Source organism: Dasypus novemcinctus, chromosome 4, assembly GCF_030445035.2.
Source record: "Dasypus novemcinctus isolate mDasNov1 chromosome 4, mDasNov1.1.hap2, whole genome shotgun sequence".
Classification (NCBI taxonomy): domain Eukaryota; kingdom Metazoa; phylum Chordata; class Mammalia; order Cingulata; family Dasypodidae; genus Dasypus; species Dasypus novemcinctus.
In genome coordinates this window covers 3,849,988-3,871,957 of record NC_080676.1, presented here as the reverse complement: position 1 = coordinate 3,871,957, position 21,970 = coordinate 3,849,988, and the positions used below count along the sequence as shown (strand labels likewise).

General features: G+C 50.4%; 1 protein-coding gene across 1 annotated transcript in view; it reads right to left on the bottom strand.

The window, feature by feature from the left end:
* EPHB1 (EPH receptor B1) overlaps nt 1–21,970 on the bottom strand; it is a 458,872-nt gene that overhangs the window by 147,305 nt on the left and 289,597 nt on the right. The window contains exon 4 of the mRNA XM_058294989.2: nt 9,234–9,389. Within this exon, the coding sequence (XP_058150972.1) occupies nt 9,234–9,389 (156 nt within the window). The remainder of the gene's footprint in view (nt 1–9,233; nt 9,390–21,970) is intronic.

Genomic DNA, 21,970 nt, shown 5'->3' with positions numbered 1-21,970 from the left:
CCATGTGTCTTCTCCTCTGAGGAGGAGGATTCGAGCAGGGGCAGATTTAAGAGGCCCAAGCCACAGCTGCCATCAAGTTCCAGCATCCATTCCAGACTAATCAGACAGCCTGGGGTGAAGGCCTGCAAATTTGATACCAGAGCCATTGTCTTGGACAACAATTCATGACAAGACAGGGTCTCAACGTCATGGACTGGACACCTTTGCTCTGATTTTCCAAATGGGGAAGAGTATATTAAATTAATAAGATTTACTGCAATCCCTCCAACTTCTGGGACATCACAATTAAATCAGTGCTTTGTGAACCTCAAGGAAAGACAGACAGAACCACATGCATTCTCTAAATACAAGTCAGGCCAACTGACATTGTTCCTTTTCCTAAAAATTTATTAACCTGCAGAGAAAAAGAGTGATGGAAGGAAAGCATAGCTAGGTTTCAACAAGGGCAACTGAAAAAAAAAAAATCCCCCTTGAAATACTGTGTACAAAAGGAAGATGTACTGTCTAAATGATAATGCCAGTAGGGTCGGCAACTCTGATAATAGTAATGTAACAAGATAGCTCACTCTCACTGAATGCTTCCTGAGTACTGAACACTGTTCTCAATTGTAGTATTTCATTTAACACCCATGCCAAGTCAGTACTCGGTGAGACAGATACCAGGATTAGCCCCATCATATGGATGCGGGGATGAGGCACAGGGGAAGTCACAGCGCTTGTGCCATGTCACCCAGTCGGCAAGTGGCAGAGCAGGACTTGAACCCAGGAACAGTCTCCAGAGCCTACAGTAATAATTCCACTAATTCTGCACATTGGAAAGACAATCAAAATCAGTCTTCAAAATGATTTATATATGAAAGAGCACTGCTAAACCCACAGGCAAAATCTCTGAAGTCACATTGACAAGCACAGAATGGGGGCTACCTGGAAAGGGGAGTTTCTCCTGGAGGGACAAACAAAAACACTGGTGGTCTAGCAGTGGACAAGTCTGGCGTGAGCCCACAGGGGCAGGTCTAGAACAGACAGCAGGCTCCCAGTCACGGGGAAATCCATTGCTGTCCCACGGAACCCCACCAAGCGGTGAGGGCCCCAGGTTTCATTCTGGTCACCATATTTGGAGAGTTTTATCGACAAACGTGAAGGATTCAGAAAAGCCAGCCAGGACAGTGAGGCGTCAGGAAATCCTGTATTCAATACTGATGAAATAAGAGACATTGAGTTTATAATCAGGTGACTAAGGAAGGACAAGAAGGCTGTCCTTAAGCACTGGAGACACTGGACTGCAGGACCTTGGTGCTCGATGGTGGACTGATAAGGATGAGCGGGGGAAGGCCGTGTCCAGCCCGAGGCCCGGAAGAGCTCAGCTGTGGCGATGGGCGATGCCTGCCATCCCAAGTGTTCAGAGAAAGGAAAGTGGAATGGCCCCCCTGGAGGGAGAAGGCTGAGATTGGGGAGGGGGTGGTGGCCAGACCTAGGGAGTGTTCTGAGTGATGACAACCTGTGACTCTAAATGCTGAGACAGAAAACGCCAGTCTATAGGCCTAAAACGGCGAGCACCACGATTCCTTAGAAGGGCTGTATCCACATGGGCCACACACCTGCGAAGAGAAATCGTAGGCTCGAGAAGCGTGACAGCGCGTTCACCCGGGCAGCAGGGCGGCGCAGACCCTTCCTGAAAGAGCAGTGACATGCAGACAGCTTTGGCTGCAGTCACACTTCCTCCTTCTTCACCCGGTGTGAACCTTCCACTAAGGCCCCGGGCCTGAGCCCACAGCCAGGCCTCGCGGGAAGCAGCTTCCCTCCAGCTCCTGCTGATCTGACCCTCGTCTGCATTCCCCCTCCAGGAAAACACAGACACCGCCACCCTCTCCCAACCACAAACGATCGATTTATTTATGTGCAACAGGGAGCCCACAGCAGGGTAAAGTCCAGAAGCCACTTTACCTATGGAACAGGGACCACGAGCGTATCCTTAGGAAAGCCCTGGCCAGCGGGGGGTAAAGCTCACCTGGGGTAAAGCAGCCCTCTTTTATTTTTTAAGTTAGAAAATTCATAATCATACATTTGTTGAAGAAATACAATTATCACCAGAGTCCTTAATATTTCAGTGATCTTTCCACATTATAAAATATTTAGAAGAGATATTATCTTTTTTAAAATGTATTTTTTATATATTTTTAAAAGATACATAGATCACACAAAATGTTACATTAAAAATTACTGGGGATTCCCATATACCTCGCTCCCCATACCCCACTCCTCCCACATCAACAACCTCTTTCATCAGTGTGGTGCATTCATTGCACTTGGTGAATTCATTTTGGAGCACTGCTGCACCGCATGGATTAGAGTTTATGTTGTAGTTTTTACACTCTCCCCTAGTCCACTCAGGGGGTTATGGCAGGATATAGAATGTCCTGCATCTGCCCCTGCAATATCATTCAAAACAACCTTAAGTCCCCAAAATGCCCCCATATCACACCTCTTCTTCCCTCTCCCTGCCTTTAGCACCTCCAGTGGCCACTGTCTGCACGTCAATGATATAATTTCTTCCATTGCTAGAGTCACAATAGTTCTATAGTAGAATACCAGTAAGTCCACGCTAATTCATATTTTATTCCTCCATCCTGTGGACCCTGGGGTGGCAATGCCCATTCCACCTCTCAACTGAGAGGGGTGCAGCCCTCTTTTAATATGCTGCAAGTCCTAGAACAACAGAGGCAAGCACTTTTGAAAGTGTTTAACTATACATGCAGATCAGAAACAGTCCCTGATTTAAAATGCTGGATTCCTGGCCCAAGGGGGGGTAGTCTCCACTGGCTGAAGGGCCCTCCCTACACTGGCAGCCCCCAAGGATTCCCCTTGCCCAAATTCATGTAGTTGGGGGTTCCATCACCCATGTGTATCCACTGCCTACTGGACCCTCCATCTGAGCTCAGGCAAATGGTCCCCCTCTGCCACCTTGCTTCTGCCTCAGTTTCCCCCTTCTCCAGCCTGGTCATGCTAGCAGGCTTCCTCTCTCTCCTCTCCCCGTCTCTGACCTGTTCCCTGCTAATACTCTTCATTAGAGGCCTGCACTCTGCTCTGAGCACCCGAGAGTGAGGATGGGAAGGAAACTGGGCCAGAGCAGATGGGGGTTTTCCTGAGAACGAAGGAGACCCTCCCCTGATCCACCCAGTAAACGCCGACACCTGCGCAGGGTGACAGCCAGGCGCAGCTGCCCCTTTCCCTCCTCCGCGTACTGACCATCGCAGTGGATACACCACATGGACCCTCGCTCTTTCTGCCTCTCTCCCACTCAGACTAGCCAGCACACAGGGCGTTGATGGGGAAGTGGGGGGCAGGCTCTGTGGGTCCATCTGCAGGAGTCCACCAGCGGCGTTGCTCCCCAGGAGTCATAAAGCGGAGGGCGGAGAGACCGTCTAAGTCTACAGCAATGGTTCTCCACGCCAGTGGGCTCCATAAACCACGTGGTGAAAAGGCAGCTTGCTGGGCTTCATCTGCAAGGCCGCCTATCCAGGGGCCATGTCTACAAACCACTGGTCTTAAGGAAACCGTCGCTGGTGGCCCCGTCAGGCACAGTCCGTCGGGGAGAAGGTTATTAGCTGATGCTCCTGGCGACTTTTCACAACGCCCCCATGACCATCAGACCTGGCTCCTCCCTTCCGTTCCATCACCCGCCAGGCCCGTTCCGCCCTGTTGCCCTCTTCCCCTTTCCACCCAGCCCGCCTGGAAGGACTGGGGCCGGGCCCAGGGAGCACCACAGTCCCAGGCAGCCCCTCCAAGGGGCAGCTCCCTGGGCCCCGGGGACATCCTCCTGTCCTGGGAAGGTTGGGATGCAGGAGGGGAACAGCTGCCAGCCCTTGAGGGAGGGGACGTGAGCTGAAAGGAAAGAAACCAGAGGACGCACAGATGGCACAGGGAAGGGAGAATTGGAACCCTCTTCTGTTGTTAGTAAACTCAAGAGGGAGAACAACAGGAAGCCACCATCACTGCCACCACCAACCACGGCATCTTCCCAATGGCCACCCATTTCAGTTCTCCCCACCCGTGAGGTCATGGCGTTGGAGTCAGGACAACCAGAGCTCTCATCCCGGGGCCTCACTTACATTCTGTCCCTTCATTTTCACCACCTCCTAATCCGAGCTCCATCACAGCAAATTTTGCCAGCGAGGAACCTCAAGTTCAAAGAGGCCGAGGAACACACCCAGGTCACACCGTCAGGATCCTAACCCAAAGCCACGCTCTTGCCGCTCGGCTTCCTCGTCTTCCCGTGTGCGTCAGGAGGGAAGTGCAGGACGGCCTTGCGTGACCTGAAGGACTGGCTGGCATCTGTCTTCCCCTCACCTGAGTGATGGCAGGCAGGGGACAAAGCGATGACCCCTGAAGCCCCTTCCTCATTCCATTTCTATGATCAAAACTGGCGAGAGAAACCCATTGCATGTGAAGAAGTAATAAAAGGAGACAGGCACTAGCTGGTCTCTGTGATCCATCAAAGTTTCTCCCAGGTGGGTGGCAGAAAAGGGTTTCTGTGGTCAGAAATGTAACAAGGTAATTATTTTCACACCAGTCCTTCCGCTTAGTTTTTCACAGACAGCAATTTTATAAGGTATAATTGTCTATTTTCATTTGCTTCATAAATTCCTCCCTTCTACTCCGTCCCCCGGTAAACTAGAAATTACTGAAAACTGCCGGCGAGCATGGCCGGGCGCTTGCTCCACGCTCCCGGCTGCTCCCGCTCTCCGGCTGGCTGAGTCACACTTCCCCGGCCATCAGACCCCCCTGTGCAGAGCAGCGCGGCTCACCCTGAGGAGTCGGTGGACAGATCTTGCCGCCCGTCCCTTCCCCCAGCTTCTCTGCTGCCCGTCCTGAGAGGAGTGGGCTCGGCAGCACCTGGGATTCTCAGGGGCTCCGTCTGCATCTCCTGCCTTCCCCCCTCAGCACACCCGGTCCTCGGGGCACCCCTTTCTTGCTTGTTTTCACCAGGCTCTTCAGGCCATGGTGACAGTAAGACACCACGGGCCTTTTCAGCTCTCCAACATCCTCTGGTGCCAGAAATGTTGATATCTGCTGCCATCGTCATGCTTTCCAGGAATGTAACCAAAACAAGTTCTAGCATTGATTGAGAGTTTGCTGTGAGCCAGGCACTGTGCCAAAGATGCTCTAATACTATTTTGTTTAATCTTCCATACAACCCAGAAAAGCACACACTAACGTCATCCCCGGTCCTAGCCTGGGGAAAGGTGTGGAACCTGCCCAAGGTCACAGAAAAGAGGCAGAGTCAAGATTCCAACATTAGTCTACGAAGCGCCAGAGCTGCCTTCTGATGGCTAATGCAGTTGATGCACCCAAGACTGGGGTAGTTTGGGGATGTCGCCGCTCCCCGCAGAGCCTCCAGGCAGTGCCCCAGGGACAGCGGGAGGGGAAGGCGGCAGCTGCCAGCTGAAGCACAGGAGGTCCAAAGCCAGAGTCAGCTCCTCAGCCCACGGCCTTGGCAACCCCCTCCCTGCCGGTGGGGCCACGCCCTCCCTTGGTTTCCACCTCTGTCCCTGTCGTGACTGGTCCTTTGGTAATAATCACGGAAGGTGGTCCCCAACGTCCAAGCAGGCTGGGTTCATTCAGAGGACTTCATCAGCAGGGGGTGGTGGGGTCACCCTGACCTGCACCCCGCCACCCCCAGCCGCTCCCTCATCCCATGCATGTCCTAGGCGGTCCACCCCTCTTGCTTTGACTCTCTGCAGCACGTATCCAAGCCCTTAAAGCAGCCTTCTCAGCCCCTTCTCCCCTCCTTCCAGTGCCCACAGGGTCACAAAGCCCTCTGTGGGCACGAGCAGGTATCGGGCACAGCCGGACAAGGGTGCGGTCAGCCAGGTAATTAGGAGGAGCTCCAGAACTCCAGGCCTGGACAGAGGTACAAGGAGGAGGAGAGAAAAGGACGCAGGAAGCTGGGCGTCCACATATCAGCAGAACAATGACATTGCAAACTCAGCACAGGGAGCTCCGACGTCATTTAGAGCTCACCCCAGCTCCCTTTAACCCCACCGTGGAGTGCGGCCAAATCCCTGCTAAAGCCATGAATCTTTTCGAGGACAAAGCTGGACATACGGGGCCTCTCAGAGGTCAAAGGGGCCCTCCCAGGCTCTCCCAGTAGACTAAAGGAAAATGAAGAAAACCCCAAACAGGGCTACAGAAGATGTCACGGATTCTCTATGTTCAAGCTGCACAAATGAATATTTTCAATACTACAAAGTACAAGGAATATGTGTGCTGACCCCAAGACATTAGCAGGGCTCATTAAAACTGTTAATTCCTGGGGCAGTCTAAGCTTTCTGGCCTAGCCAAGGGGTGCATTTTACAGTCCTAAGATCCACAGATTCTTTTTTAAAATGTTCAGTATTGCCAGTGCGTAAGTGTGCCCGCTGATGACATCGACTAGAAAGACAGTGGGACGGGCCAAATCCAAGGCCCTTCTGGACGTGAGGTCTCCGCTCCTGGGTGCCAGCCCCCGGCCCAGGTCCACTAGACCTCGTCCCCGTGGATGTCCCCGGTCCTGGACATTTTGGAAAGACAGATGCTTTCCCTCTTTTCCTGGGAACCCCGGTGCCCAGCCAGGCTGTACCTGCTTCCTGCCGGCCCAGATGGAGAACCACACTTCCGAAGTGAAGGGTGCTGCTCCCTCCCACCCAACCGGCCTCTGGGGTGGGGCTGGGCCTGAGCACGCCCGCCCTGCTGGACGCGCTGAACCAGCCGGGCCCCCAAGGCCACGGTGCAGGGTTGTGTCTGGCCTAAACAGCTCCAGATATGCTCCTTGTATTTGAAAAAAATTATTCACTGTGGTGCTGTGCGGTGCCTTTTCAAGAGAACAGATGGCACCTCCAATTAGAATGCTTTAAAAGGAAACCCTAATGAGATTATAAAAGCCAACAAATTGACTTTTTCATACAGTACCTCCCTGGCACATGATAAATCAAATATATAATGAGGCTCAATAAAATAATAGGTTTATTTACACTTGTTTAGCCGAGCATTGTTTGTAGACCCCACCCTGCCCCTGGGTTCCCTCACCGAGCGCCTGTCCCTGGAGACGAGGCAGGGAGCTGGACAATGCAGGCGTGAGCTCTTGGCATCCAGCACAGCCAAGTGTGACTTTGATTTGGCAATTCCTGGCTTGACCCTAGAGCTCTAAGTCCAGGGGATGTATAGCACAGGGCTATATAAAGGGTGTGGCCGGTGGGGCAGTACACATAGGCACATCTAGATAACCCCCCAGTCCTAGCAAGTTGGGGAGATTGTGGTAGGACCACAGGAGCTAACAGGAGTGAAAAGCTTGTGAGGTCTGATTTGGATGGTGGACTTGGGACACGGGTAGGCAGAGTAGAGTGTGGATCTGCAGTGTGTAGGCTGGAGGCTTTGGGATATTCCTATTTTCCCAGGAATCAATCCTCTTGGTTCACACATTTCCGATTAGATGGCCTGGATAGATGGGAGAGGTGCTGCAGCAGAGGACAACGTCACATCAGCATTCTGAGCGTTTGGTCGTTGGTCTGACTCCCTCTAGCAGACCTTATCCAGGGGCTGGATGGGTTTATGGGGTGTGTCCGCTTGAAGGACAAGTTGGGAGACCCAGGCTTCTATCTGCAAGAGTTGAGCTGTATAGGGAGTCCGGCCAGTTAGAGAGGGATCACAGCAGGAGAGGAAGGGAATGTTTTCAGGAAAGTGGATCTCCGTGGGCATTGTATGTAATCACAGAGACTGGGACAGGATCTGGACACCCATACTGCAGTGATTCAGCATTCTTACATTGCTTCTAAGGAAGTCCATTAAACATGCTTTGAGGCTCATGGTAGACACCCCTAGGGGAGATACCACAACACAAAGACAGGGACTCTACTTGCAGAAATGGAATCATTTCTGTTCATATCAACCCAGCAGAGCAGGCAATCTGGGGAAAATCAGTTTACAACACCATGAGCCTTTCCTCAGTTCTAATCTATAAGCATTGATCGAGCTCAAGACCTTCATCTAGGAGAAACTTTCATTCCTCCTCTTTACCCAGCAAAGGCTATATTCACTTCAAGGCCAGAATTAGGAAATTCTTCTCCAGTTCTTTGTTCTGTCCATCAAACTGCAAGTGTGTATGAAACTCTCATCCTGAACCCTTCTGTGCTGGGGGTAGGGGGTGATGGTGGAAGGGACTTGGCTCAAGGAGGTGTAAGGGAGGGTCCCTGCTCACAGATAGCCCGGTAGCAGCATCCAACCCAGAAGAAAGTGCTAGCCCAATTAGAGGCTAACTTGGGTGCATCAACCTCAAAATACAATGGGGATTTAGAAGAGAGAGGACACTGTTGTTTCACTGCTGCAACACTTAGAGGAGCAGGAGGAAATGGTCTGAAGTGCTTTGCAGAGAGGTTAGTGCTACCTGCTTCTCCATGATTATGGTGGAGCAGACATGGATGGAAGCCTTTCCACCACCAGCCTCTGTCCCTACCCAGAGAGTGGAAACAGGGCACTCCCACTTTGGGCAGAATGATTGCCCTTCCCTCTACAGTGGAAAACTATAGGGAGGTTGTAGCTGAAGGATTATCCCCAATCCCTAGATTTTCTGCCTCAGAGATGCACCCTGTGGCCAGGCCTCTGGTCTTGTAATTTGGCAGGGTAACAGGTGCTATATCATGCAGGGTACTCAAAGGAACAGAAGGAGATGAAGGTATGTATGGTCCTGGCACAAGAAGGACCCTCCCTCCCACCCGATCTGGTACAAATATGGCCAAGCACAGAATAACTGGACAATTAATAAGATGATGAGCACTCTAAGGGAAGCCTGGTTTTACAGAGTTAGAGATTCTCAGATGAAGGGACTAGGAAAACCTTCTTGGAAGACAAGACTGGAAAAGCTCCCATGACTTGTTACAATAGCCTAGTGAATTTTAATTTTGCACTGAAAGAGAACTCTCCAGGTTCGTATTTTCACCCCCTAATGGGCAAAAATTGCCTTTTTGGGTAGGAGAAAGGTTCCCTCATCTGGAAGGAGGTTGTGGGGTCAGAAAGAATATAATCTTGACCCTATGTGCTGAGCAGAGAAGGTCCTGCTCCCTAGTGCTGGAGCTGTCCATTTCAGCACCATGGCCAGCGTTTCTGCTTTGCACTAGTCTACAGGGGAGGCCCTCTCTTCCCTACCCCACCACTTGCACTACCTAGAACCAAGCACCCCAGCCCAGAGCCTCAGCACTTACTGGTGCATGCCACTTCTGGGGGGTCAAATTCCGCTCGGTAATAGCCGGTCCGGCAGGTGCAGATGGGAGATGCCTCCGAGGGGGAGCGGCTGTTGGAGGGACAGTGGGCACAGCCCTCGGCTTCCTGGCTGGCCTTGAACGTTCCTGCAGGGCAGGCTGGAACACAAAGAGAACATCTGAGAATTAATGGAAGAAAGGCAGCCAGAGGCCCTTCCCCGCAACAGGAAAATGAAAAACTCCAACCCCCTTAAAAGGACATCAAGATGCCCCCTTACCGTAAGTGAACATTCCAGCATGAGGAAACCCCCTATTTTAACACTTCTAATTCTTCAAACATCCTTAGTGAAATATACCTTCCTGGTACCAGTGCCCTTTCTCACCCAAGCAATGTGAATGATGATTCTTCCCTTTCAGGTGTGTCAAAAGATTTAATTGAGATAATGAATCTAATGTGTAGCTCAGCGCCTGGAACGTAAGTGCTCTATAAATGGTTACTCCCTCCCCCTTTCATCTGGTTAACAGCCAGGGCCTCACCCTGAGCCACTCACTGAAGGAATCCCACCCGTGTCCGTGGATGGAATGGGATCCCAGTGGATAATGGACCCATCCCATAGTTCTTATATGCCATACTGCAATGTGCGTGAGGGCCGCTGTGAGCTGTGTTAACAAGCATTTGTTATAAATGATGGTAGGGGCTGAAATTCATGAGTGATTCTTTAAGATGAAATTAAAGTGATTTCAAGGTTACTGCCTTAACAGCATCATTCTCCCTTAATTGCATTTTGATATGCTTGGGGATGGGGGAAGAAAAGGATGGCATTGCAGGCAACACACCGGGGAATATGCCATGCACTTGTGCCATCCATCACTCGCAGGGAGGGGGAGGCTGGGAATGCCTGGAAGCCCCAGGCCCACTTCCAGGGCCCTCAGAGGTGGGGCATCTCCTCCCCTCTTTGTGAAGATCCCAGCTGTGCAGAGTCTGACTCCAGGATATCCCTCGGGCTCTCACCGTAGTCCATTGACAGAGAACCCCAACTCCAGACATCTGTTTCCAACTCACTAATCTCTCAAAAGACCATTCCTGCCTGCCTTCCCTGAAGTTCTTCCCCATACCTCACCCCCTGACACCCCTGAATGACTCCTCCTCCTCCGAGACGGCGTAAAACTTACTTCCTGGCCGTCTGGTTAGGCTTTATCACACACCTCACCAATTCATTCAGCAAACATTTCCTGTCTTCCTCCTGAGAACCTCACCCAGGGAATTTAGAGAACAGAACCTGCCCTCGAGGAGCTGGTGAACAAATACAGTCGAAAAATTATAATACGGTGTGATTGTTGCTGTAATGGAAATATCATTACAATTGTTTCTTCCCAAATATATTGTTCCTTCCTGGAAAGTGGAGAATATTTTTTTAACGTAGCAGCAGCCACCATCTATTAACATATCTTGTTAAGCATTTTACATGCATGACTCTATGGGGTAGCTATTAATAGCTCCATTTTGCTAATGAGGAAATTGGGACAAACAGAGGTTAAAAAGTTGCCCAGGCTCAAGCAGTGGGAGAAAAGATAGTGATGGGGAGGCAGCTGTGGCTCAGTTGATTGGGCTCCCGTCTGTGGGAGCCCTGGGTTCACGTCCCAGGGCCTCCTGGTGAAGGCAGGCTGGCCCTCGCCCGCGGAGAGCTGATGGCCCACACCCGCAGAGAGCTGACACAGCTGGATGTCACAAGGAGACAAGCAGACACAGAAGAACGTGCAGCGAATGGACACAGAGAGCAGATGGCAAGCAAGCCACAAGGGGGAGGAAATAAATTTAAAAAAAAAAAAAGAATCTTAAAAAAAAGAAGATATTGATGATATACATATGAACAATTTGAAAAAAATCCGTGGCTTTTGGGTCAAGACAAGAGGAGGAACTGTTTCCTATGCTGTGAAAGTTTTCTAACTCCATTGCTCGTTTAAAGTAGGATTTTAGTTACTCTGAGTGCGCGCTAGGGTGGGAGCCCATCCAGAACGGGAGACAGTGGAATGGAAGGTTCTGGATCAGCATACCCCAAGTGTGTTCCCTGGAGCCCAGGTTCTTCGGCTTGTTAACACCTGTTACTTACAAAAGGGTTCAATTGCCAACTATAGTTTGAAAATATGGTTTCAAAAATTAATCCTACTCTTGATCGCAGAATTTCTCAGAACTTCCAAAAAAAAAAAAAAAGAAAGAAAAGGAATACAGAATGCTATGTTTTCTCAACGTATCTAATCAAGAAGCCCTGCTTCCATGGAACACACTGGGATAAATGGGTAGACGGTCTAATAAGGTCCTTGAAGATTTCCATTGTAACTCCCATAAAAATGGACTACTTGTTAATCCATCTCAGCACATTCAGAAGAAACTTCTCCGTGGAAAGAAAAAAAAAGGATTTCAATCTTTACTACAGACTCCACAAATAAAACGCCAAGGAGGAAACACTGCAAGGCACACTGAAAGCCTGCTAGAAAAGGGCTTGCTGAGGTATATATTCACCCTGTCTCTTTCTCCCCTGCTCGTTTTCTCCTTCCACTGTTCTTCCTGTCACTTGTGAGAAGCATGTGGCCCTCTCCATTGTAAATCACCCCGAATCCCTGGGCCCCATTAAGCTCTGGAGCTGATGAACACAGAAAAATCCCGGGCCTGTGCTGCCCAAACACAAAAGGAAATATTTTTTTTCCTGGACAACAGGGGAGGGGAAATGGTAACTTCTCAGGTCTTCATATTTGGTCACACTGTAATTTTCTTAATGTATCACTCTAAGAATAACAAGGTGTTTTCACTTCCTTCCAGCACTTAAAAGCCTCTTCACTTTACATTTAATAAGTTAACAGCATAAACAATCATCTTGATATCCACAAATGGCAGAGGGATTTGGAAATTGCTTTCCTTCAAGATTTCTGATGGAAGAAGGCAGCTCTGAGAGCCCAGGTCTCCAGATTCCAAGGTAGCTTCAAGAAGAGGAGATGTAGGGGAGTGGGTCCAAGTGGGACTTTGGGGAGAAGAGCTCCTAAAGTCTGGGGAGAGAGGTCCTGGAACAGAGGCTGACCCTAGCCTGCCCAGAGAGGTGGGCACAGGGCAGTGGTCGGCCGTTCCTGGCGCTGCTGGTTCCCAGCTGGGAGACCACTGGCAAATGACGTAATCCCTCAGAAACTCGATTTGCTTGTGTGCATAAAGGATCTACAGAAAAGAAACACAAGCCTCACTGCAGCTCTCATTGGACTGTTAATAAACTTAAATATGAAAATATACCTGGCATTAAAATGTGCTAAATACATGCTAATTCCTCTCCACCCTGACTCACCCACTCCCTTTGCTCAAACAAATTTTCTTTGCAGAATCTTTTGGAACTCAGAGTCAGAATATAAGTTTGGAACTCAGAGTCAGAATATTTCTAGTTTCCCAAAGCTGGCAAATAAATCCTGGAACCAACATGGAAGAATGTGTTTCTGCATAGATTGATTCTGTATGTAGATTCTGTATGTATGTTTCTTTTTGTGAATCATTATAGCCATAAAATATATTTTACCCATAATTATGAAATGGATGGATTGCCTCGATATTCCTATTTCTGAAGTTAATATTTTAATGAAATCTTTGTCTAGGCATTCCCTGGTTTGTAAAGCAGCAGCATCCTAAGTTCACTTGTGAACGTTTAGTTAGTAACTTGTAACCGTCCTGATGCTATTTTTTCTTATTAAAATTAATGCTTTAAATAATGGCTAAAGTGTCAGGCTAGTCCACAAAGCCTTTTTAAACTCCTCTTGCACCAGACATCACTGCAGTAATAAGAAATGGTAGGAGTCAATATTCTTATTTTGCTGGAAATTTAGCATAGAAAAACAAATAAGGGAGCTGTTATTTATTTACTCTAGTGCCGTCCCTTGAGAAAAAAAGCAGCTTTCATTAGAGGTGATGAATGATGCTTCTGGGGAGATTCTGACAAAGAATATTTAGGCCAAAGGAAGCAAATGCGAGTGGCTTCGGGACCAGGTGGGCTACCTGAGTATGTAAAACAGCTGGGAGTAACACGTAGAGAAAGGGGAGGGGGGCGTCCGGCAAACCCGAGACTGCAGTCTCCCGCCTAAAGGCTCTACAATGTCAAAAACAATTAAGCCCCAAGCAGGCACTGTCAAGCCACCTGGAGGTGGCTAAGACAGTTTGTGGCTTTGACATCACGTCAAAACCCTGGGGTTGCCCTTCTCTTGCTACAGCACCAAGGTCAGCACTCTCGCCAAAGTCAAGAGCTCCTCACTGAGCCTGAGTGTGGAAGAGTGGAGAGCAGATCAGCCTGGCGGCAGGCTGTGGGAACAGGCAGACAGCTGAGCACCTGCCACGGAGCCCAGGACAGCGCCCTCCGAGCTAGGCTCCGGGTGCACAGGGGCTCCGGGAGCAGAGGGGAGCGCTTGCCATCAGTCAGAACAGGGGGCTCCGGGAGGAGCTCGGCCTCAGAGGAAACACCACTTTGGGGGAACTCGGAGGGGGGAGTCAGAAGAGGTGGGGGTGACTGTGTGGGGAGGCGAGGCAAGAAGGGAGGAGGTGGGAGAACAGAGGAGGAGGAAGGGAAAGTAGGCCGGAGCGAGCCCGGCCCAGGATGGTTCACCTGTGCTGGGAGAGGCGCGGGGGACAGCAGGCGTGCTCCTCTCCGCGCTGTCCCCGGGGACCCTCGTCAGCGGGCCCCTGTAAGTGGGACGGCCGTGGGTTTGTGACAGCAGCGCGACCCAGGGGAGCTGGTTTCCCGAAGAAAAGGCGGTTCCCTCCCTTGGGGGCAAGGATCCCAGTTCCAACGGAAGAGCCAGTCTCCTGGACATCCATCCACCCATCCTCTGAGTTTCGGGAAGCTTCGCGCCCACCTCACCCCTACCCCCACCTCGCCGGAGGGGAAGCGGTCTATTCTCCAGGCAAAACGCTCGCTCGTTTCCCTCCCCCCTCCAAGCAACAAGGGACTGCTTGCGTCACCTCCAGCTGATATCCAGAAGGTGACCTTGAAACGCCCACCCAACTCCTCCTCAGAGCCCCAGGGCTGTAACAAATTACCTGGTGCTTACAAAGCTCCCAGAACGCCCTGTCCCCCCCCTGTCCCCCCCCGGTGCCCGCGCAGACTCCCAGTGACACTAAATCCATCACCTACAGTACTATTACTTTATAAAGAAACAGATTAAGTGTCTCATAAACAGTGCAGTGATTGAGATAATGGAAAGCACCTCCCGTCCCCATCTGCAGCATCAGGTTATGAAGCATTTCCAAGCAGCCAGGAAGAGGAAATTAAAAGAAGCAAGAGGGAATAACCACTTTTATGCAATTTCCTCAGGAGATAGTGGACCATCTAATCTTTATTGGAACCCTTTAACCTGTCACTCAGCACTCACCAGAGCCTCTTTGGCGCTCACAATTTTTCCCGATATCGGAAGGAAGATAAAACGAATACCTCAAAACATTATTTTATAATTTTGGTACGTGGAGGGCACATATTGCCTCTGCTCCTCCCCCCCCTCGACCGAGGCCTCCAAAACAACATTTTTATGCAGCAGAAATGTGGGAGAGCTTAACTATCCCAGCGCACGGTCCAGGGGGTCAGAGCTACTCTGCAGGAAGGAAATCTCTCCTTGCATTTTAAATGCCGTTCTTCCCTCCACCTCCGCCTTCTGTCCTTGCTCTTTCTTTTTAATAATCTGATTACTTCTCCTGATCTAATTTTTTTCCCCCAAATGAGTTTGCAAAGGTTCATGCCAATGAATATTCATCCCCTCCTTAGGAACCCAGGGCCTTTTTCTCAAGGCAGGTGCAGCCCGGCGGCTGGCTGGGGAGGTCTGCCTGCCTCAGGGGTTATCATTAGCCTGAGGGGCCAGGCGCAGGCTTCTGACCACGAAGAAGGAGGTTCATAACCCTGAGCTCGTCGCTCTGAAAATCACCCTCTTCTCTCCACACTTCGCTCCCACCCTGGAAGAGAGGCAGAAGAGCTGCTCTCCGCAGCTGCTAAGAACTGCGGCGTGGGTGGGGAGGGAGGAGGGGAGCAAGGACTCCTGGGGGTCCTGCACACAGCTCTGCGCAGCTCTTCCGTCTCCCCACAGGTCTTGCAGCCCCACGTTGAGCCAGGATTTTGCGTCACTCCTGTGGCTGACGCCATGGATTCCTGACGGTGGCACTCCAGGCTTGAGTGGCAGGAGGTGGGGCGGAGGCGCCCCTCTTACTGGCAGACCTTGCTCTTCCCAGAAACGAGTCTCCCTGAACAGCCTTGGGGCATCGCACTGGGACCTAGGACTTTCCAGAAGCTCCCACTTGCCCTTCCATTCATGGCAATATGTTGAGAAAGGCAGAGAAGCAGTTCCCAGGCATGCACTCTTCCACCCACGTCATCCACCCATCCAACTACTGGACTAGTTTGCAAGCTCTCTGCCGGCTGGCGGAGACCTAGCATCTCTGCATTTGCCTCGCCCCAGCGCTTAGCACAAGCCTTACACATATTCATAGGCATTCTATAGTGAATTGAATGGAGTGTTCACTGAAGGCTGGTAGTGAGAGGACCCAAAAGTTGTTATAAAGAGAACAATAACAAGATAATATAATATAGCCTTAATATCAGAGGGGGTGAGGTGGTGGGAATGCCATACAAATTGTCAGCTCTTACAGCTTTCCTGGAGGGTCGGTTATTGGATGATGTGTTTTAAGAGCTGCAAAATGTTCACAGCTTTTGATTCAACAAGTCCACTTCTAAAGACTCATTCTTAAGGAAAAGAACAGGTGTAGAAAAATGTTTATCTTCAAGGATGTTCATCACAGTGTCATTTATAATATGGAAGGAAGGGAAGGAGGGAGGGAGGAAGGAAAGAAGGAAAGGAAAAAGTCTAACAATAGGATATTGACTAAATAAATTATGAAACATCCATATAATGGAATACTACACAGTCATTAAAATTATCTCATGGAAAATGTGTATGCATAATGTATACATTATATATAATAAAGCTCATACTCTATCTACAGTCTTAGAACCTGCTTTTTAAATTCTGTAACACTCACAAAATGAAAACTGCTTATGGTTATGATTGTGTGCTTTGCTATACTTTCCCAGTGTTCTGCATTGTATACATATTGACTTTAGTCATCAAAATCTCAGTCACTGCATTTTTGCCATTTTGCAGAGGACACAAATGCATGGATGACAATCTCTGACACCAAGGGGCTGAGCACAGCAGGTAAGGGTAGCCTCTTCAGTGATAAAAGTTCTACATCAGAGGTGAAGTTGCCCTGTCTCAGAGGTCTTCAGAAGGGGGAGGGGGAGTAGAGGGAGGCTGAGAAAGCTGCCCAGTGGAGGTGACCCACACACAGGGCATTGAAGAATGGGCAGAAGTCTATGCAGAAATGGCTTGCAAAAGGAAAGACTCAGAGGAGCAGACCCCCTGGCTTGCCTGAGAGGAACTCTGGATAGTCATAGAGTTTGCCAAGAATTCAGGGCATTTAGGGGGCCATGGCAGGAGGTGGGCCGGGACTCTTCCTGGTTGCAGGAGGTGGCAACCAGGACTCGTGGAGTGGAATGGGTCTCCAGTTCCTTCCTCCCCAGGTGTGGTACCATCTGTAATGGCCTGTGCAGTGGGGACTCTTAGCCGAGTCATATATATGTATCACTGGTGGTGACACTCACTGCAATGATGGGAGCAGCCGGTACCATGGCATAGACAAGACTAACTGACGGCACTCTTAAGCTGCTCAGACAGCAGCAGCACGGCAGCGGCAGCAGGCTTTGAAGGCATCAGCACGGAAGGTGTCAAAGAGCTGGGGCAAGACGGGTGCTGGCTTTGTTGGAATGGAGAAGCCACTGGTCGGGACTGAAGGATGACAAATAGAGGGGCCATGGCTGAAGCAGGAAGGACAAGCCCTCAGGACTCCAGGTTGCTATGGCAATGACCCCAGAGAACAGCCCTGGACATCAGGGCCAAGGCCAGGCTCAGCTGTGGAGGCCGGGTGGGGATCAGAGCCCATCAGGAGGGCAGTCCAGGGCTGCACTCTGAAACCCTGGCTCAAGATCGGTCTGGCTGTGTGCTTTCTAGAGATCTAGACCAGAGGTCGCAGCAGCCTCAGCGTCACCTGAGAATTGTTAGCAATGCTGATTCCTGGGCTCCTCCCCACACCTACTGAATTAGACACTCTAGGGGTGGCCCAACAGTCCAGGTTTTAACAAGCCCATCAGGTGATCCCTGGAGAGCTCAAGCTTAAACCACTGCTTCAAGCCACCTGGCACAGTGGCAGCATTGTTATCATGGGTTCTCAGAAAACTGTCACTTAAGTTACTTAATCCCCTAAACTTCAGGCCCCTCATCTGTAAAAGGGGCTAAGGAAACCTTCTTGCAGTTACTGTGAAGATCAGTGATAATGTAGTGAATTTCCTGGGATGCAACATGTCCTCAATAAAGAGCTGGGGTTTTTGTGTTTTTTTGTTTTTTCCAAGAAGTTCTTCTGCAAGGAGTCAGGTTGAATGCTTTCTTCAGTCACTCACTCGAAAATATTTACTGATCACCTTCTATACGCCTGGACGTGTGACAGCACTGAGCTACATCAAGGGATGAAGCACAAAGGTCCCTGCCCTCCTGGAGCCGACATCCCAGTGCGGGGAGACAGGTTTCAAACCGGCAATTCCAACAGGTGGTGTGGCAGTTTGATATGACTTATGAATTCCAAAAAGAGATACTGATTATGTTTGTAAATTCGTCTGTTCCTCTGGGGGTGATACTCTTTTGATTGTTTTAATTTCAGAGGTTTCACTTCAACTTTATTAAATCAAGATTACAACTTTGATTCCACCACATCATTAGGGTGACTCAGTTTGAGTCCCACCCCCTTTGTGGGTTATATAAATGGACAGTCACTCAAGGAGGACACTGAATAAGATACACAAAGAGGAGGAGAGAGAGCACCACCGACACGGAAGAGGAATGAACTTTGACCCTGCAGCCCTGGGAAGAGAGATGAGCCTGACCTTGTGAAGAGAACAGAGCAGCTGAGCCCAGAAAGAAACGAGCCCTCCAGCCTACAGCTGAGATTGGAAGAAGCTGGGCCCAAGGAGACGTAAGAGGAAGAGGAAGGCTGAACTCTCTCAGGCATCGGCCGCCATCTTGCTTCAACACGTGGCAACAGACATTTGGTGAGGAAGTAACTTTGAGTTGGACTCTTTAGGGCCCGGTAACTATAAGCTTCTACCCCAAATAAACACACTTTATAGAAGCCAACAGATTTCTGGTACTTTGCATCAGCTTCCCTTTGGCTGAGGATCAGTGGGTATAAGGCAGCCACGGTAGGGACCCTCACCCAGCCTGGTCTTTCTCAGGGAAAGTGACATCTAAGTTAAAACAGAAAGAATTAATAAGAGTCATACAGATAGACAACGCCAAGGTGGGTTAGTGAGGGGAGACAGCAAATTCCCCAGGTGGAGGGTACAGTATGTGCATAGGCCCTGGAGAAAGAATGTGACTCAATCAAGAAGCTGAGATCAGTGTTTATATGGCCCGGTGCAGTGGGAGTGAATCCTGGAAGGAAGTGTCGTGTCTAGAGAAGTAACTTGGGTTTAAGTTGTGAAGCTCCTGAGCTTTAACCTAAGGTCCAAGGAAGCCACTAATGGGCAAAAACTTGGGAAGAAATACGATCAGACTTTTATTTCTGAAAATGCACACTACCTGCTGGGAAGAGACTCTATTGGAGGAATGGAGAGAGTTAGAGGCAGATGCAGTAGCCCAAAAGAGTGACAACAGAATAGGGAGGTGGGAGTGGAGAGAAGCAGATGGACTCAAGAGTGACATAGACATGGAGTACTTGGTGATTGACTAGGGATTGTTCATTCATTCAACAAATATGCACTGATTATCTATCAGTGCTGGCAGTGGAAGTCAGTGGCCCACCATATGGCTTCTGCCTCTGCTTTCTACCAATGCCACCATCTGTATTTCATCCACTTGGGCTAAGCATTTTCCTCTTCCTAGAATCCTCATTTAAAAATCCAGTACCAACAGTGGGATTGCAGTAGGACGTTGGCGGTGGTAGCAGGAAAGGGCCCAGAGCAGGGAAGGTAGGGTTGGGGCCACAGTGTTCCCTGAAAACTCTCATTTGTGCAACGGTGTTCTAGGACTCTGTGATCCCCAGATGCATGGACCCCAGGTCCGTTTCCCCTAAGCCACTGTAGCGTGCATTCCACAGACCTACATACCTTGAGTCTGCAGTGTTCCAGACTTCCCTTTCACAAATCCAGTGCTCCAGGAGCTGTGGGATTGCCCTAGCCTCTGGCATTAGACTGACTCTGTGAGTGGGAGGGATTCAGTGGGAGGTGCAGCAGAAGGACCAGGCAAGTGTGGGTTCAATTTTCTGGACACCCCCCCCCACCTTTGTGTGTGTGCATGGAGGAGCATACCAGCTGGCTTGGGGAGAGCCTGGGAAAAAAGGAGTGGTGAATCTGTGGAGAAAGTCCAATTCACCTAAATACCCTGCAATAGGAAAAATGGTCTGGGAGAAGGTGGAGTCAGAAAATTAACTAGCAGTCTGGTAGCATACCTAAAGGTAGGAGGTGTATCCTAAGCTTCCAATAGCACACTTGGGGTTCCTGGAGAGGTGTGGGTGCTCTCTATCTGGAAATTAAGAGTCACTGTTTTCTGTGCAGAGCTGGTTCAACAAGAATCCACTTGAATTTCCTACTGGACCTCTCAGGCAGCTTTCCTGCTGCCCTGGGAGAGAGGGAAGTTCACTGAGAAACCAAATCTGATTTAGATCCTCTTGGAGCTGGCTATGTCTGATCTCCAAGTCTGTTCCCTGACTTCCAGCCTGAAAGTAGGGTTCAGAGGACCCTCTGCCATGAGGAGAGAGTGGACAAATCTCCAGACCCAGGAACCTGCAGAGGGACCAGAAGAACCCCTTCTTTGGAATGGGACAGGGAGGGGCCTCTGAATCGAGACCCCAGTCTCCACATCTATCTTGTCTCACTTTCCCCTGAGGCTTGGCATTCCCTGTGCCCCCTCCCTAACAGACCCACTGGGCAGCCGGTCACCGCACAGAGCCCCGTGAAGCAGGGTCCTTAGACGCAGCCCAACATGAGGCACGGGAAGGAGTGGGGGCAGAAGGAGAAGCTGGAGCCATGGGAAGACGAAGACAAGGGGACTGAGAGAAAGCAGGATGGAGACCGTCTGGAGTGGGACGGACTACACAGCCTTCGAAAGAGGAAACCGAGGCTAAAGAGAGCCTGTAACTTTCTCAAGTCTGCCCAGCAAGCAGGGTCTTGGCTGACCTCATTCCTTGGCCCAGTCTAGCCTGGAGTAGTAGGCAGATGGGAGGACATGGGAGGAGGGTCAAGGAGGCAGCTGATGGGACCTTCCTGTCCACAACCCTGTCCTAAGAGAAGCACCTCAATATCTCAGTCTGCTCCCCAGAGATACCCTACTTCCTGGACATGGGGGTCCTAGCTTGAGGCAGGAGGCAATAACACTGGGAAGCAGAGACACAGGCAGTGGCAGGCACCAGGATCTTGCAACTTTGAGGGGCAGACAGTGAGCTCAGCCACAGCAGCCAGAGACACCAGCCGGGCCTGATGTCTCCTCTGTGAGCTCCCCCAGGGCCCACGAGGAGATGGAGGACCCCAAAAGGCAAATGAGGGTAAGAAGTGCGCCCAGGATCTTGCGGAATTAATCCTAAAGAAGCAATGACACATGGCTCAAGAAGTTAACTCTGAGGATGTTCACTGCAGCATTGTTTACAAGGGAAAATTAGAAACAAATTATGGCCCGTCCATAAATGGAAAACCGTGACTCCATCAAGGAAAATGGTGAAGATCTGTACTTATTGACGAATGAAAATATTCCCTATCTATCAGGACGTGAAGAATTCTGAAATACTATTACAATGGCGTCTCTGGATGGTGGTTAAGATTATGGATGGGTTTCTTTTTCTGAGCCATACGTTCTCATTTTTATGCAATAAACCTATGTTGCTTTTTTAATTTAAAAGTTTAATATTAGAAGTTCAGCGGGCGGGAGCAGGGTGGGGTGAGACAGGAAGTGGAGCTCTCCTTCCAGGGCGATAAGGCAGGGAGAAAGCATGGGCCAGGGTGGCTGAGAAAGGGCGCCCCCACCCCACCTTCCTGGGCACCCTTTTCATCTCCGTACCGCCGACTCTGCCTCTGTGCCACTGTTGGTGCCCTGCACTCTGTTTTGAAGGAGTGAGCCCATTCTCTTCTTGTCTGGGCATTGCCTCGTGCAGCCAACAAGCGCTTGGGGAGTACTTTCTCTTGTGTGCTGACTTAGACACAAGGTTTCACTTTCTTCCCAGGGGGCAAGAAGAGGGCCCTTGTTAGAGAGTGAGGGCAGGTGGGTGGGGAACCAGAAACGCGAGGGGCCTAGGGGCAGCAGGTGGCCAGGCGAGGAGGGAGTTCTTAAGATGCTGGGTTCCGGGGGCAGGGCAAGGCCTCCTTGGGACGTGGCAGGCGGGACACGGTAACCAGAGTGCAGTCTCAGCGGCCAGAGCAGAGTGGGAAGAGGGTGGATTAGCCTGCTCCGGGGGCAGGGAGGGGCTCTCCTTTGGAGGAGTGCAGAAACACCCTGCCAGGTGGAGTCTTTCAAGGGAGCTGCCCTTCCCCGTCTCCCTCCCCACAACCTTGGAGGAGCTTCATGGGGTCCCTGGGGTCCAACCAGAGAGCAAGGTGAGGCCCAGATCACCTGAGCATCCTCTATCCTGAGCGGGTCCA